The following is a 15,480-nucleotide window of genomic DNA, read 5'->3' as shown; positions in this document are numbered from 1 at the left end:
GTGATCAAATATTTAAAAACCGTACAATCATAACAATATGCTAAACAGTCATACTATTAGTGATGAAACGGTAAAAAAAATCACGTCATATAAAAACGTCAGACTTTCGAACAGGTTGTAAAAATATCTAAACGTATCTTGACATTTGTCCTGTTGTAAAGCAGGGTAATACTGCCCTCTCGTGGCTAAAACCACGCAGCACAGACTTCCGTAAACACTTCCGCACAAACCGGAAATAAGCCCCGTATGTCATGTGACTTAGCTGGTAGCTGGTAGCTCTTGTTTAGCATGTAGAGCGTCTCAGCGGTGTTTAAAGTCATCTGAAGACGGTATTTGTGCATTTTTTATAGCTTATGTGTGTTTTGTTTAGCGGGCCGTTTGTACCGGAAGCAGCATCTCTGTTGATTAGCTGACATGCTAGCTTGTTTTATTTAAACTTGAGTGTAGACTTTGAGTTAGTGGTTTTTGTGGGAGGTTTTATTTGTTAACATTCGTTTTCTGCCCACAGAGACTTAACTAGATCAGACCGTCATGGCAGACGTGAGTATGACCAGTTTTCTCAATTTTAAAGAACTTTTACAGTTTTTTAAACAAAGTAAGCTAGGTGTGTTTATGTTGCAAACGGAGACGGTTCATTTTGGTGTTTTCTAAGGTCTGATCAGATGCAGCTTAAAGCAGATTTCTCTAGAAGCTGTTTTAATCAGTTAAATGAGTCACGAGTCTGAGATTGATTTGTTTTGTCTTGAGACGCTGAAATAGGAATTAAACCAGCAACCAGACATTTAAAGCAGCAGTCTTTTTATTATTTTGCGTCCAGTTGTCATTTTGTTCACACAGCACTGATGGAGTGGTTTGTTGTCTTACTTTTATAATAAAATGTTTAATCCAGTTTTTGTGGGTTTCTCTGCAGGATTTGAAGAGATTCCTGTACAAACAGCTCCAAAGGTTGGTGTTTCCATGGGAACGCTCAGTGTTTCACCCGTATGTAGTTGTTACTGATCCATTTAAACTCTCCCAGTGTTGAAGGTCTTCATGCCATCGTAGTGACGGACCGAGACGGTGTTCCAGTTGTGAAAGGTAAGGAGCCAGTGCTAAAGTCCTCCTCACCTGCCCGGGTAAGGGGGCCATGTCCTCATTTCTCATTTTTACAGTTGCCAATGACAACGCCCCCGTCCAAGCGCTGAGACCCGGTTTCTTGTCCACCTTCGCTCTGGCCACAGATCAGGGCAGCAAACTCGGCCTGTCCAAGAACAAGAGCATCATCTGCTACTACAACTCCTACCAGGTCACACAGCAGCTCCTCTGAGCGTCGGCACAGGGATGCATTAATGTTCATGCCTTTACATAAGTCTCCATGGTGATGCGTGTTTCTTAATCAGATTGTGCAGTTCAATCGCCTCCCCCTGGTTATCAGCCTGATCGCCAGCAGCGGTGCCAACACAGGTAACATCTGTCTCTATGGAGACAAACAGATGTTCAGTCTGGTTCAGTGTTCTGTTCTGTGTTCTCAGGTCTGATCATGAGTCTGGAGAAGGAGTTGACTCCTCTAATAGAGGATCTGAGGCAGGTGGTGGAGGTGACATAGTCTCCGACTCACCAGAAGACTTGCTGCTCACCACCATCCTCACGATGTGTTTGGGTTCTGTAGGAAATTCTGCCTGCAGCTTGTTCAGTGTGGACCAGATTCATTCACGTTGCTGTAAATGTTTCCATCTGTGCTTTTAGTCTGAATAAATGTGTGGGTTCTGGGCACCAGAGTGGTTCATTTAGAGTTAAACCTAAAGAATACAGATAAGAACCTCAGAGCAGACGGAGTCCAGATGGTTTCAGAGGCTTTAATTTAAACATTCATCAGTCATGAACAAAGTGTTTCCACAATAAAACTGGTTCTCCTGCTTCTGGAAACTCACATTCTCATGTGGAGATATAAATAAGCCACTCACATGTCAGTTCTACCCACAATGCTTTGCTGCTGGCATACAGCATGGCGAGCATCAGAACCCTGACATGTCTGAGCTTCCAGCTAACTGGTGAAGCAGTTGATCTTCTGATGGACCCATAAAGATCTTCAGAATGAACAGAATTCATTTAAAATATGAGTCCTGTTCCGGATGGTTCTCATTCACCGTTTCCACGACAACCTGGAGGAGGAAGCTGCAGACGAGTGTCATCGGCCTCTTCTTACCTGAGACTGGAAACACATAGTTGGTGGATTAATGGTTGAAACTGTAAATACATTCAGAAGTATCAAGTCCTCTGAGCTTCAAGGCTCCTTGGACTCGTCGGTTAATTGAAACATGAGGGAAATGGATCAGCTGGACTCACATCCAGAGACGTGCATCTTCATCTAACCTACTTTCTCCAAGACTGAGATCATGTCCACCTGACTTCCTGTAGAGGTCATGACCTCAGGCCACCAGCTCCCTCACTTACATGCAGCCGCAGGCCTCCTGATCCAGTTCAGACTAGGGTTGGGTGATCTGGATCATTTTTCCCACCAAAGCGATGCACGGACTGATTAGCGAACACAGAAGAAGCCCAAAAATAGATTTTTTATACAAGCGCAGCGCATGTTTGCTGGAAGAGAACCCCTAACTCATTTTTATTCATATTCAGTCCAAACAAGCGGCTCAGAGTGCCCCAGGGACATAAACTACGTTTTCACTTGGAGTAGGAACCTTTCACTGCTGCGGCCCGAACGCCGCGTGACCCCAGCTGCTCATCTGCAGCTTGTGAATGGTCAGATGTCTCCAGGGAGCTTGCTGAAGAGGTTATGAGCTTCTGGACTGTCTCAGGCTCCTGGATGTGTAAATGTTCTGGGTGGATCCACGCTCCCCGACGCACTCGAAGCAGGAGCTGATGAATGACGAGCGCTACTTTAGTCAAAGTTTTAAACCAGGAAACCTTTCTCCAAACCAAATAACCAGAAGTCCCCTAAGTGAGCCATCTGGTCACCCTACTCGCAGCCCCTCAAGCTGCACCGCTGCCACATTTACGTACGCTAACACACAAAAACACCAAATAGTTTTGTTCTCAGGAATGATTAAGTAATATTTTCACTTTCAAATAAGCATCGATGCAGCTTTAACTCAAAACAGCAACACAGTTAAAAAAAGGAAAAATCAGGGTTAGTGGTGACTTGTGCCATTTTTAGACTGGCCTGCGGGGGGCACTCGTGGTGACCCCAAGAGCACCTTGGTGCCCGCAGGGTCACCACGTTAGTGACCCCGCCCTAAAGACTCGGGCTGAGACACAATCAGCAGATGAAGAAATCTAGTGGATTTTAGCAAAGAGGAAGTGAGACAGGAAGTGTTTTTTTAGTTTGACTTACAGACGTCTGACAGATGTGTGTCTGACAGATGTTTACCTGAAAGATGTTTACCTGACAGATGTTTACCTGACAGGTGTGTGCCTGACAGATGTTTACCTGACAGATGTGTGTCTGGCAGATGTTTACTGGGCAGATGTTTACCTGACAGATGTGTGTCTGGCAGATGTTTACCTGACAGGTGTGTGTCTGGCAGATGTTTACCTGACAGATGTTTGGGCATCTGAAGCTGGTTTTCCACTCACCAGTTTCCACTGGAGGATCTTGATCCACTCGTCGGCCTCCACCGCTGTCTTAGCACACAGATAAAAGGTTCGCTCAGGAAACACCAAACTGGACAGAGAAGAGTTAACAGAACAGAGGTCAGACGCTCCGACTCTTAACCAGTCAGGGAAGCATCATTTTCCTGTTTTCCATCGACATTGTGACGTTTGAACCCGTTACTAGTTTCCAGTTTTATTTTGAAATAATGTCTCATGTGCTGGTTGACTTCCTGTTTGTGTGTCCACAGTCCCGTCTTCCTCTTCCTCTTCCACTTGTGTGTAACTAATCTTTGATCTTCCTCTTTCAGATTCACGTTTATTTTCTCTCCCGGTTCGTTCTGCTGGATGATTCTGATCCCACCCGGAGTTCAGTTTTCCTGGATTAGATCTGAAATATTCTGTTTTCTTGAGATTGAAGGAATCAGAATCATCTGTTCCTGTTTTTCTGATGAACTGAAGGTGAAATTGTGTTGAAACCAGTTCAGCGATGACTGAAACTTCCTCTTCATCTCACTCTGATGTGGTTTGGGGAAGTCCAGCTGCAGCTGATCCGATCCATCTGCTTGGTTCTGTTGGGAATTCTGAAACCGTTCAGGTGTTGTTCCAGCAAACAGTCTCAGTGACTCTAAAAGTCGTGTTTTCAATCGTTTTGATTTCATGTGTGCAGAAATAATCTGATTAGGGATTTAGGCTCCTGGACATGGTTCAGTATTCCAGAAGGAAGTTTAGGAACATTTAGGAAACGTTCCCATGGAGAGAACAGTTTCATCCAAGTGAAATAAAAACTGTTACTTTTGCCTCACATGTTCTGTTTTTATGAATAAATAAAAAACAAATCCATATAAAATCCTTTAGACAAAATCCATGAAAATACCAAAGATAATCTGAATAATCTGGATTTAGACACAGAGAATAAAAGCTTGGTTTGAGTAAACGCACCAGAAGCAGTTGACTCGGTCCTGAGAGTAGTCGAACTGGACCGCGGAGCAGGACCGCAGATCCAGAGTCCGGATCGGCTCTGCACACTGCATCATGGAAACCGGATCAGTGATGAGTAAACACACACACACACACACACACACACACGACTCACCGTTTTATCTTTAAAGTATCGGAGCTCGTACCGGGTCAGTGTGAACCATCTCTGTTTCCAGTTCTGCAACAAAAGATCCACATTTACCTTCAGCCTCACAAACAGGAACCTGTTCCTCTGGGATCAGCGGAGGCGGGATGGCACGGTCCAGATGCTCACCTTCACAATCGCTCCCTGCTTCACCAGGTAACCTTCCTTCGTTCCCAGCTGCAGACACAAGAGGAAGCTCGCTCAGATGCTGCAGCTCATCCCGTTTCCTGCGGTGCTGATGCTGATTCTCTAACGGACGCCTCAGCACCAGCCTGCTCTAGCATTACGTACCGGAGGCGCGTTGGCCACCAGGTCGTTGTGCGTTCGGCCCGTCTGAATGGCCGTGTGAACGCGCACCGACTCATAGATGGATGGTTCCTCCACACGCCATGGATATGGAGACCTCAGCACCACGAGGGTTCCTGGTTCAGACACAAGCAGGATGGAAACTACTCTCTAGCTGGGTCTGTGTGCTTCCAGGTGAGTTTACCTGCATCGCTTCCCAGGAGCGGCTGGTTGGCGAAGTGGTCGATGAAGTCCTGAAGACTGGTGAACTCGTTAAAGCCAAACGCGTAGACGTGATCTCTGCGTGTCACATGGAAATGCTTCACGGAGTCCTTGGCCCTGAGTTGAACACCATCAGAAGGTTTAGTTGGAATCATTCGAGTCCGCGTAAAACGGATCAGCCAGCAGACCTGACGGAGAGGGCGAAGCAGCCCGGGCCCTCGTTGCTGTTCCTCAGCAGGTAGCTCCCATCAGAGCCGTTGGACAGCAGCAGAGCCTCTGCAGCGTGGCGGGACAGGTCGTAGTGGTACCACCTTCAGAGGAGATACAGAACCAGGCAGAGGCGGATTTAGCAATTTGGGGGCCCAAGGCGAACACAGACATGGGGCCCCTTACACCAAATTTTCGACAATCTTACCTTTAACTGGATTTGTGAAACTCTCCCCTCTTCTGACACGAGTTATTTTCCCTTTTTATTAGTCCTCCTCTTTCTTCCTGTCTTTCTCTCCCTTTGAACACTTTCAATATGTGCTCTGCTTTCTTCTTCCTGTCAGTGCTCCTGTGCTTTTGCCTTAGTTATTTATTTTCTATTTTCCATTTTGGTCTATGTTTTCCTCCCTTTAAACATTTTCCATCGTCTTTCCTTTCTGCTTCCTTTTGATGTTTACATCGAGAAACGACGTCACTTTCAGAAGTGAAAATAAAAGCTTTTATGAAGCAAGCTGCTTCTTTCTCTTATTGGAGCCACTAGGATAACTCCATTTCATGCTTAATGTTTTGACTATCCTTTGAGTTTGTTACGAACGCTCCCGCCTCTCTTCTTCTTCATATTTGTGGTCTTATGGCACTTGGCAAACAACCATTTGGTGCATTACCGCCACCAACTGGATTGGAGTGGAATGACTTCCAATCACTTCCTGTTTGTGCATCGCCGTCTTAATAACCCTCTTATGACCATAATTATAACAGGGCCGCCTGGTATTTTTTAATCTTATGGCTGTAAAACTGTAATAAAAAGTACAAAGTGTGTGTAACTCTCCTTATTTCAGAACAACCTCAGCTTTCAGCGTATGGTTTGTATTTAGAATTTATTTCTATTAAAGCCTTTAAAAAGTCAGCTTAAAAGTGAAAAAAGCAAAAAACGGATTTGAATTTTTTACATTTATTACTGAACAGGAACTTCAAAATGACTGGGCAAACAATTTGGAATGAACAATTTAAACTTTGAACTGTAATGCATCTATTCTTAAAAAGTGTGAACCTTGGTATCGTTTTTAGCAGTTATTAAGACCATTTATTTTTGTAAACTTTCAGACGTTTTTATTTGATGGTAGACCTTGAAGCAGTTTCTCTCCAGCTGCAGGCAGAGTCCTGCACACCTCACACTGCCATGGGGTGCTTCTCTTGCACACCGTGCTGCTATACCAAAAACTTTTGTTTTAGCAATGATAATTATTTATGGTAAAAATATAAATAATGTTGGAATGAAGCTGAAGCTTACAATTAGCAAATAGTTGAGGGTTATTCAAATAAAAAATAGACTGAACAAACGTTCATATCCTGGTTCACCGGAGGTCCTTCTTCGTGGTCACTGTCTTCAGATATAAGCCTTCTGGGACACCTAACAGATCGTGTTGATTTTCTTTGAGGCATTTCCATAATTTCATGCTGGTTTTTATGCTGATTAGCTTCCCTGTCCCGTTATCCGCTTTCACCGCGGCGCTGCGCTCCGTTTCAATCAGGCTGTACAGCAGGATTTCCCCTCGTAGAGATATTCTCCATAACTCTGACTGCGTCATGCTATAGATCGTTGGAAAGCTGCTTTTATGTACTTTTAGGAACTGTTGGAATCATTTTAATCTGATCAGCCATTCAAAAGTTATAAAATGGAGCATTTTGGATGACAAACAGCACATCTCTGAATCTGTGTTGCGATTCGTTGAGCTCAAGACAGGGAATCCCGGTGGCTACCGTAATGTGTTGTATATGCACGAAAAGCCCCATTTTTAATCTTTTCAGCACTTCTGGAGTTTTAATGATATCTTGAACTGTTCAGGAATTATGGTAATGAGGAGTGTGCATGTCCAATCCCGTCTGCAGCGACAGGTTGGTAATAAGAATATTGTGGCATTAACAGAGGGGTGCCGGCGGTCAGAGCTAGGGGGCTCCCAACACAAGGGGGCCCCAGGCGGCCTCCTACCTAAGCCTAATGGTAAAACCGCCACTGGAACCAGGATGGAAAGCTGCTCACTACACGAGGATCTGATTTTCTGTTGGGTTTTGACAGTTTGTGCACTAGAGCATGACATGTGTTTGGAGTGCAGATAGAAAGCCTCCAGCAGCTTCCTGGTGGCAGAGGCAGAGGAACCGGGTTAGAAAAGAGGATGTGAAAGTTCTTCATTTGCATGATTCCAGTTAAAGTGTCTGATTCATCTGCCGTCTGGACCCAGCGCCACCTCTGGGCTTCATGCTTCTGTTTGGTGGTTATGGTGGCATTATCAACCTTTACAGCCCCGTGACTTCAGCCCCCCTCTGCTAACCCTCACTGCCACAGATCAGCTGTTCCAAACCTGAAACCATGACAACTAAAAGGATGCATCAGTGTTTTCACCACCAGCACAACTCATTTAGTTTCTGTTCGTTTACTCCGTTTAACCGAAAACGGCCGACTGACCAAATCAGTGCTTCAGTCGGCACCGATCCCTTCCTTCCTGCAGGTGAAAGGTCAAAAAGAGGCAGCCTCACCCCAGCGTCTCCAGCTCGTCGCCCAGCTCCTCGTTGGAAGCGTCGCTGTGGATGCTCATGTCTCCTGCAGTGGTCTCCTCCGAGTCCAGAGATGATGTGAAAGCTGCAGCTGCAGAGGGGAAGTGGCGGCTGAGAGCCCGAGCCACGCCCAGCAGCAGCTCTACTGGTTTCCTCTTGCAGTCGGACCAATCATCAACGGCAGCACATCTACTCAACCGGACCGACCTGACCCACGGCTACGGCACGTCACCTGGAGCTCACCCGACCGGCTGTGGAGCCTTCTGAACAACCACCAGTTATTTTCAGCTCTGGTTGAAATGTTACTTCCTCCAAACGTTAGAGTGGTTTATGACCTAGTTTCACTTACCTGAAGGTGACGAGCAGCTGAACCCAACCAGGGCCTAATCTGGTCTGTAATCTGCACCTCGCTAAGATTAACCATCTGAACAGCTGATAAGTGAGTTTTGGATCTTGTACTTCAGAACAAAGACCTGGAGGCTTCAGGGTCACATAGAGAAACACTTTATTAATTTATTCAGTCTAAATATGAGCAACAAGGCACTTAGGCAGCTGAGCAGTTCTGCTGGTCCACCAGAACATGGTTCTGTAGTTCCTATTAAAGTTCTTGTGTCGTAGAACCCGTGATCAAAGGTTCCACGATCAGAACATTCAGTCTCTGACCTTCATGTAAACAGAAGCTTCCTCTGAAGGCTGGTTACAGCGAATAAACAAACAAACAAACCAATAGTGTTTGTTCCTCAGCTGAGCAGGTAAACAAACCGTGGCTCAGCTGACCCAGACGTAAACAACCAGCAGGTCAGGTTTGTTTGGCCCGGACTCGGACTGAGGCACGAACGAGGCACATCTCTTCTTCACGTGGTTCAGAGTTCAGTCGTCTGCAAATAGCACTCAAGTTATTGCACCACAAGTTCTGCAGGTCGGTTCGGGTCAGAACCCAGATGGATTTGGGTCAGGACACCATTTCATCCAGGCTGGGCTCCAGGCCCGGGTTGTCTGCGCTCACCGGTACCCTGGTGGGTCTGGAATGCTTCTGGTTCCAGCGCTGCATCCTCCTCTGGTACCGTTCTGCATCCCTCTCATCGCTCTGGGCTGAACTCGGATCAGCGCCGGAGCAGAGGGTGTTCAGCAAAGTCCGAAACAACAACCTGCAAAGGAAAACCCGGAAAACGGAACAAGTCACGATTATCATGAGTAGATTAAACCGCTGGGATTAGAGCGAGAAATCTGAGAAGGACTCGGTCCAGACCTCTTACAACGTGGGACAAAATTCCTGCAGCAGAAGCACTAAAACAGCAGAAGGTCCTTGTGTGTGTGTGTGTGTGTGTGTATATATATATATGTGTGTATATATATATATATATATATATATATATATATATATATAGGACAGAAAAATAGTCAAATAAAAACAAGTTAGTTTTTGTACCTGCTGGTTGCAACAAACAGACACCATTGAAGGTAATCAGAAGTGAGGAACAGAAAATGAAATAATTATTTTAATGTTTAGAGCAGCAGGAACTCAGAGAGGCTGCAGGCGCATCAGTGAGTTTGTGGCCGCTGCACAGGGGGAGGGGGGAGAGGGCTGAAGCAGGGGGAGGGGGGAGAGGGCTGAAGCAGGGGGAGGGGGGAGAGGGCTGAAGCAGGGGGAGGGGGGAGAGGGCTGAAGCAGGGGGAGGGGGGAGAGGGCTGAAGCAGAAACTACCGTTGTTAAAAGAAATGTGTTTAACTTTGAAAATGTGGGCGCAATTTTAATAGTCAAAAACTCCAGCGAACCATTAGTTCATTTTGCTCAAATAGAAATTGAGGCCTGCCTCTAATTCTGGCCCTCCTTCCAATAAAGGCCTGGAGCTTGATGAGCTTGAGTCAAATACAGGCCTGGGCCTGTATTAGAGGATTTACGGTATGTATGTATGTATATATTGCCCATATATATATATACATATATATATATATATATTGTTGCCATTATTTTCTGTTATGCCTTTTATGTGTGGTTACATAAACAGAGTAGGAAGTGTGTTCTGGTCAGAAATCACAACCAACAACAACGGAGGCCTGCCGTTAGAGCCTCACAGGCAGGATAACTGCAAAGCCGACTTGAACTGTTCAGCTAATTGTGAACAGTTGACCTTTAGCAGATAAACTTGCTATAGTTGCATTTAAAAAGATGGCTCATAACACCTGTGATAAAGCTACTTTTCAGGTGTAGAAAACAAGTCACACTCATACACAGACTTGGGTGTGGTGTGCTGGACGGTGGGAGGGATTGTGAACTGTGATGACAACATAAACTTGGGAATAAGAAGGACAGTTTACTAAAGAACCTTTGGCTTGATGAACACGACACAAAGATGCCTAAAGGCTACACTGCTGCCGAGGTTTTGGCTCTGCTGCAAAATATGGATTGTTGTGATTGAGATGGGGGAGGAAGAATCCATTCTCTTGCAGGAGCGTTGATTCGTCTTCAGACGAGTTGTGTTCCACGTCAGAGAGCAGAACTCCTCTAAAGAAGAAAGGTTGGCTGGAGACACAGATGGGCAACATTTCGGAACCTGAAATGTTGGAATCTTTCAATGAATGGTCACGACACCACCGACTCCCATGCAACTGCCACATTTACAGACCAAAGGAAACCACCATCAGGTGATCAAGAATCCTAGATAACAACAGCCCAGTCAAAGGACAAGTCTCTGGGAGTTCTAGTGTTAAATATTCCTTTTTAGGTCATCTTGTTGTGAAGTAAGCCACGGGGCTTTTTGCTTCTCTCTTAGCTCTGGTATGCAGCTGATAAGCCATGATGTTTGTCTGTATGGGGGTTGGCAACAGGAATCCATGGTTACAGAGCGTCTGGCTGTCAGACAAAAATGAAGACTTCCTCTTTGGAATGTCCCGCCTTAGCCTAGAAGCAACGCTGTAATTGGCTGGTGTAGGACAGTGATGGATTGTTCTTTGTTCACATTTTCCTGAGTTTCAATAAAACCGCTTGGGTGAGCCCCACTTTTAAAACTTGGCTTTTACACAGTGACTCGTTTTATTGTTTTTATCTGTTATTACTGTTCAGTACTTTTTATCCTCATTGTTTTTGCCTTACTTGGTTTTAATTGATCCTGCCTGTGCAGCACTTTGGGGGGCTCCCACGCTGTTTTTTAAATGTGCTTTAGCATAAAACTGGTACGGTTATCTTAGTCGCTACGATGCCTGACGTGAGCCTCCATGTTGTGGAGAGCCAGGTTATTGGCTGATAGTTGGATGGGACTGTACCCTTGGAAGCACCCTTCAGTTAGCCATTCAGTGTGTGTGTGTGTGTGTGTGTACCTGGGCAACAGAGCAGTCACCACACTGAGGACACAAATGATGTAGAACAGAGGCTGGGACATCTCCAGCAGCTCCACCCCGAACAGGTTGGTGGGATGGCTGCAGATCACACAGAAGGCGCTGAAGGGCAGCGTGAACAGGAAGTAGGAAGCGGCGCTGAGCACCAGCACCAGAACATGGATCCATGTCTGAAACACACAAGCAGGGCTCAGTCGGTCCAGAAACTATTCCACAAGAGGAACATTTAGAGCTCTGCCTCTTAAACAGAGCGACGTTTAGTCTGACCAGCGTCTTGCTCTCGATGATCTGGTGCAGCAGGATGATGAAGAGTGCCGAGGTGTTGACCGGAGAACCAAAGGACATATCCCCAACATCTGAGCCTTCCAGAGCCTGAAAAACATCCCATTTACAGTCTCCCCATACTGACAGTGAGGTTACTTCATTCATTGCTTCCCATCATTGAAAGACAAAGTGGGCATGAAACAGGAAGTGACAAGTTTCACAACGAAAACTCACAAAGTAAGGCACGAAGAAGCAGGCGAGGCTTTGGTAGAAGGCATCCAGGACGTTGATCCAGAAGGTGGAGGGAGCGTAGACCTGCATGGAATCTCTGCTGTTAGTCGGAAGGTGGTGTGTGTGTGTGTGTGTGTGTGTGTGTGTGTGTGTGTGTGTGTGTGTGTGTGTGTGTGTGTGTGTGTGTGTGTGTGTGTGTGTGTGTGTGTGTGTGTGTGTGTGTGTGTGTGTGTGTGTGTGTGTGTGTGTGTGTGTGTGTGTGTGTGTGTGTGTGTGTGTGTGTGTGTGTGTGTGTGTGTGTGTGTGTGTGTGTGTGTGCGCCTCCATAAACCCGATTGGTCAACTTCTAAAACAAAATAAGCCTTTCAGGTTTAGAAGCATTTTCATCCGTCTCCATGGTAACCGGCTCCCTGCAGCATCACCAGCTTTGCTTTGACCTGAACGCTAATCAGAAGATCCGAGTCTTTAGCAGATCCTTCAGCTCTCCTCACTGAGCAGACCTCATGAGAACTTTGTCGGTGTGACTCAACTCAGCTCTGAGGTTCTGGTTCTGAACCAGGAAGAGGTGAGGCACCTCCTGCAGGAGAAGAGCTCCGGTTAGGCCTGGGACCTTAACGCATTTTGCTGGATGACATATTATTGCAGATAAACGACATTATTGTTGATATTATGGAAACCAAAATAACCACTGTTACGGCAGCCACTTGTTTTTTTTAATAAAACCTTGAACATACAAGGACCGTTTGAGTTTGGTTTTGCTTGGTCGAGCCCTTTCCTCCCCTAAAAGGGTCACTTTTCGTTATTCTGGTCCATCTTATGTTTATTCCCCTCTGCTTCCTAGCGGAGCCCAGCGAGGGGTGTAACAACCACTTATGTGATGTTCCTATATCAAAATAATGTGAGTGCGCCCTCTAAAACGCATCAATTAAACCTTTATTTAACTTACTCAAGCAACATATTTTCAGCAGTAATGAAACGTCTGACATGAAAACGGGTGGAGGGTGAACAGGTGAGGGTGCTGCTGGAGACAGGTGTGCATGTTGAGCCTGCATGAGAAGCTCGGTGACCCGTTAGAATCAGAGCCGGTCACTAAAATGGGTAAATAATGTTTTTTACCTTTAATCATGAAGAATCTAATAAACTCTGCTCAGACTTTTCAGATTCGTTGTTGATTTTAATGCTTTTATTCTTCTTTATTCTGCTCCTGCAGGACCTGCATGCTCGCATGTGTGACCTCCTCCAGCTGCCAGAGCAGGACTCACCTGGGTGGTTCGTGCTGCTCTGTAGAGCTCAGGACGCTTCATCAGAGCGTCTGAAGGCGTGTCTCGGTCCAGAATTCCATAAATGATTGGAGGAACGGAGGTGAAGATCAGGTTGAAGAAGATGAGGACCCAGGAGTTGATCATGACGCTTCCAGAGAAACCACAGAAGAACTGATAGCAGAACAACAGGTTCACGTACATCTGATGACGAGGGGAGACACGAGGAGACAAGGGGAGACACGAGGAGACAAGGGGAGACACGAGGAGACAAGGGGAGACACGAGGAGACAAGGGGAGACACGAGGAGACAAGGGGAGACAAGGGGAGACACGAGGAGACAACGAGGAGACAAGGGGAGACAACGAGGAGACAAGGGGAGACACGAGGAGACAACGAGGAGACAAGGGGAGACAACGAGGAGACAAGGGGAGACAACGAGGAGACAAGGGGAGACACGAGGAGACAAGGGGAGACACGAGGAGACAAGGGGAGACATGAGGGGACAACGAGGACACGAGGAGACAAGGGGAGACACGAGACAGGGGGAGACACGAGGAGACAAGGGGAGACACGAGGAGACGAGGACACGAGGAGACAAGGGGAGACACGAGGAGACAACGAGGAGACACGGGGAGACACGAGGAGACAAGGGGAGACACGAGGAGACAAGGGGAGACACGAGGAGACGAGGACACGAGGAGACAAGGGGAGACACAAGGAGACGAGGACACGAGGAGACAACGAGGAGACAAGGGGAGACACGAGGAGACAACGAGGAGACAAGGGGAGACACGAGGAGACAAGGGGAGACACGAGGAGACAACGAGGAGACAAGGGGAGACACGAGGAGACAACGAGGAGACAAGGGGAGACAACGAGGAGACAAGGGGAGACACGAGGAGACAACGAGGAGACAAGGGGAGACAACGAGGAGACAAGGGGAGACAACGAGGAGACAAGGGGAGACACGAGGAGACAAGGGGAGACACGAGGAGACAAGGGGAGACATGAGGGGACAACGAGGACACGAGGAGACAAGGGGAGACACGAGACAGGGGGAGACACGAGGAGACAAGGGGAGACACGAGGAGACGAGGACACGAGGAGACAAGGGGAGACACGAGGAGACAACGAGGAGACACGGGGAGACACGAGGAGACAAGGGGAGACACGAGGAGACAAGGGGAGACACGAGGAGACGAGGACACGAGGAGACAAGGGGAGACACAAGGAGACGAGGACACGAGGAGACAACGAGGAGACAAGGGGAGACAAGGGGAGACAACGAGGAGACAAGGGGAGACAACGAGGAGACAAGGGGAGACACAAGGAGACGAGGACACGAGGAGACAACGAGGAGACAAGGGGAGACAAGGGGAGACAACGAGGAGACAAGGGGAGACACGAGGAGACAAGGGGAGACACGAGGAGACAACGAGGAGACAAGGGGAGACACGAGGAGACAACGAGGACACGAGGAGACAAGGGGAGACACGAGGAGACAACGAGGAGACAAGGGGAGACACGAGGAGACAAGGGGAGACACGAGGAGACAAGGGGAGACACGAGGAGACAACGAGGAGACAAGGGGAGACACGAGGAGACAACGAGGACACGAGGAGACAAGGGGAGACACGAGGAGACAACGAGGACACGAGGAGACAAGGGGAGACACGAGGAGACAACGAGGAGACAAGGGGAGACACGAGGAGACAACGAGGAGACAAGGGGAGACACGAGGAGACAAGGGGAGACACGAGGAGACAAGGGGAGACACGAGGAGACAACGAGGACACGAGGAGACAAGGGGAGACACGAGGAGACAACGAGGAGACAAGGGGAGACACGAGGAGACAAGGAGAGACACGAGGAGACAACGAGGAGACAAGGGGAGACATGAGGAGACAAGGGGAGACACGAGGAGACAAGGGGAGACACGAGGAGACAAGGGGAGACACGAGGAGACAAGGGGAGACACGAGGAGACAACGAGGAGACAAGGGGAGACATGAGGAGACAAGGGGAGACACGAGGAGACAAGGGGAGACACGAGGAGACAAGGGGAGACACGAGGAGACAACGAGGAGACACGAGGAGACAACGAGGAGACACGAGGAGACAAGGGGAGACACGAGGAGACAAGGGGAGACACGAGGAGACAACGAGGAGACAAGGGGAGACATGAGGAGACAAGGGGAGACACGAGGAGACAAGGGGAGACACGAGGAGACAAGGGGAGACACGAGGAGACAACGAGGAGACAAGGGGAGACACGAGGAGACAAGGGGAGAAACAGATGGACATTATTCCTTCCTTTTCCATAAGATCTTGGGATCCTGTCCTTAACTCCACTGAGGAGAAGAGGAGCTCTAACCACATTCTTGTAGATGAAGTAGAGGATCATGTT

At 47.5% G+C, this 15,480-nt stretch overlaps 3 protein-coding genes across 10 annotated transcripts in view; 1 reads left to right on the top strand and 2 right to left on the bottom strand.

Moving 5' to 3' along the window:
* Positions 1 to 212: 212 nt before the first annotated feature.
* lamtor3 (late endosomal/lysosomal adaptor, MAPK and MTOR activator 3) lies at positions 213 to 1,750 on the top strand. The gene is made up of 7 exons (XM_015969104.3): positions 213 to 329; positions 509 to 540; positions 911 to 945; positions 1,019 to 1,077; positions 1,152 to 1,285; positions 1,380 to 1,443; positions 1,512 to 1,750. Exons 2-7 carry the CDS (start codon positions 532 to 534, stop codon positions 1,583 to 1,585), a joined length of 375 nt encoding a protein of 124 aa, XP_015824590.1. The 5' UTR covers positions 213 to 329; positions 509 to 531; the 3' UTR covers positions 1,586 to 1,750.
* Positions 1,751 to 2,031: 281 nt separating this feature from the next.
* dapp1 (dual adaptor of phosphotyrosine and 3-phosphoinositides) lies at positions 2,032 to 8,168 on the bottom strand. Its single transcript, XM_015969102.3, has 9 exons — positions 7,964 to 8,168; positions 5,410 to 5,532; positions 5,205 to 5,338; positions 5,006 to 5,136; positions 4,844 to 4,891; positions 4,685 to 4,747; positions 4,531 to 4,616; positions 3,574 to 3,661; positions 2,032 to 2,191 (listed from the first exon to the last, which is right to left on the bottom strand). The coding sequence occupies exons 1-9, from the start codon at positions 8,020 to 8,022 to the stop codon at positions 2,168 to 2,170; spliced, it is 756 nt and encodes a 251-aa protein (XP_015824588.1). The 5' UTR covers positions 8,023 to 8,168; the 3' UTR covers positions 2,032 to 2,167.
* A 595-nt stretch (positions 8,169 to 8,763) lies between these two features.
* The window catches only part of atp10d (ATPase phospholipid transporting 10D), a 19,240-nt gene continuing 12,523 nt past the window's right edge, over positions 8,764 to 15,480 (bottom strand). For 7 of the 8 annotated variants that reach the window (XM_015969095.3, XM_015969096.3, XM_054741964.2 and 4 more), the window contains 6 exons: positions 15,448 to 15,480; positions 13,075 to 13,275; positions 11,816 to 11,896; positions 11,585 to 11,689; positions 11,300 to 11,487; positions 8,764 to 9,129 (listed from right to left, as the gene is read on the bottom strand). The exon at positions 15,448 to 15,480 is cut by the window's right edge and continues 93 nt beyond it. In XM_015969095.3, coding sequence (XP_015824581.3) covers positions 8,934 to 9,129; positions 11,300 to 11,487; positions 11,585 to 11,689; positions 11,816 to 11,896; positions 13,075 to 13,275; positions 15,448 to 15,480 — 804 coding nt within the window. In that variant the 3' untranslated portion in view covers positions 8,764 to 8,933. Of the gene's footprint in view, positions 9,130 to 11,299; positions 11,488 to 11,584; positions 11,690 to 11,815; positions 11,897 to 12,227; positions 12,390 to 13,074; positions 13,276 to 15,447 lie in introns of those variants that run through there. The other variant, XM_015969099.3, reaches the window with a different exon arrangement.

Source organism: Nothobranchius furzeri, chromosome 18 (assembly GCF_043380555.1).
Source record: "Nothobranchius furzeri strain GRZ-AD chromosome 18, NfurGRZ-RIMD1, whole genome shotgun sequence".
In the NCBI taxonomy this organism is placed as follows: Eukaryota; Metazoa; Chordata; class Actinopteri; order Cyprinodontiformes; family Nothobranchiidae; genus Nothobranchius; species Nothobranchius furzeri.
The sequence above is the reverse complement of the archived record's forward strand: the minus strand, read 5'-3'. Positions and strand labels throughout refer to the sequence as shown.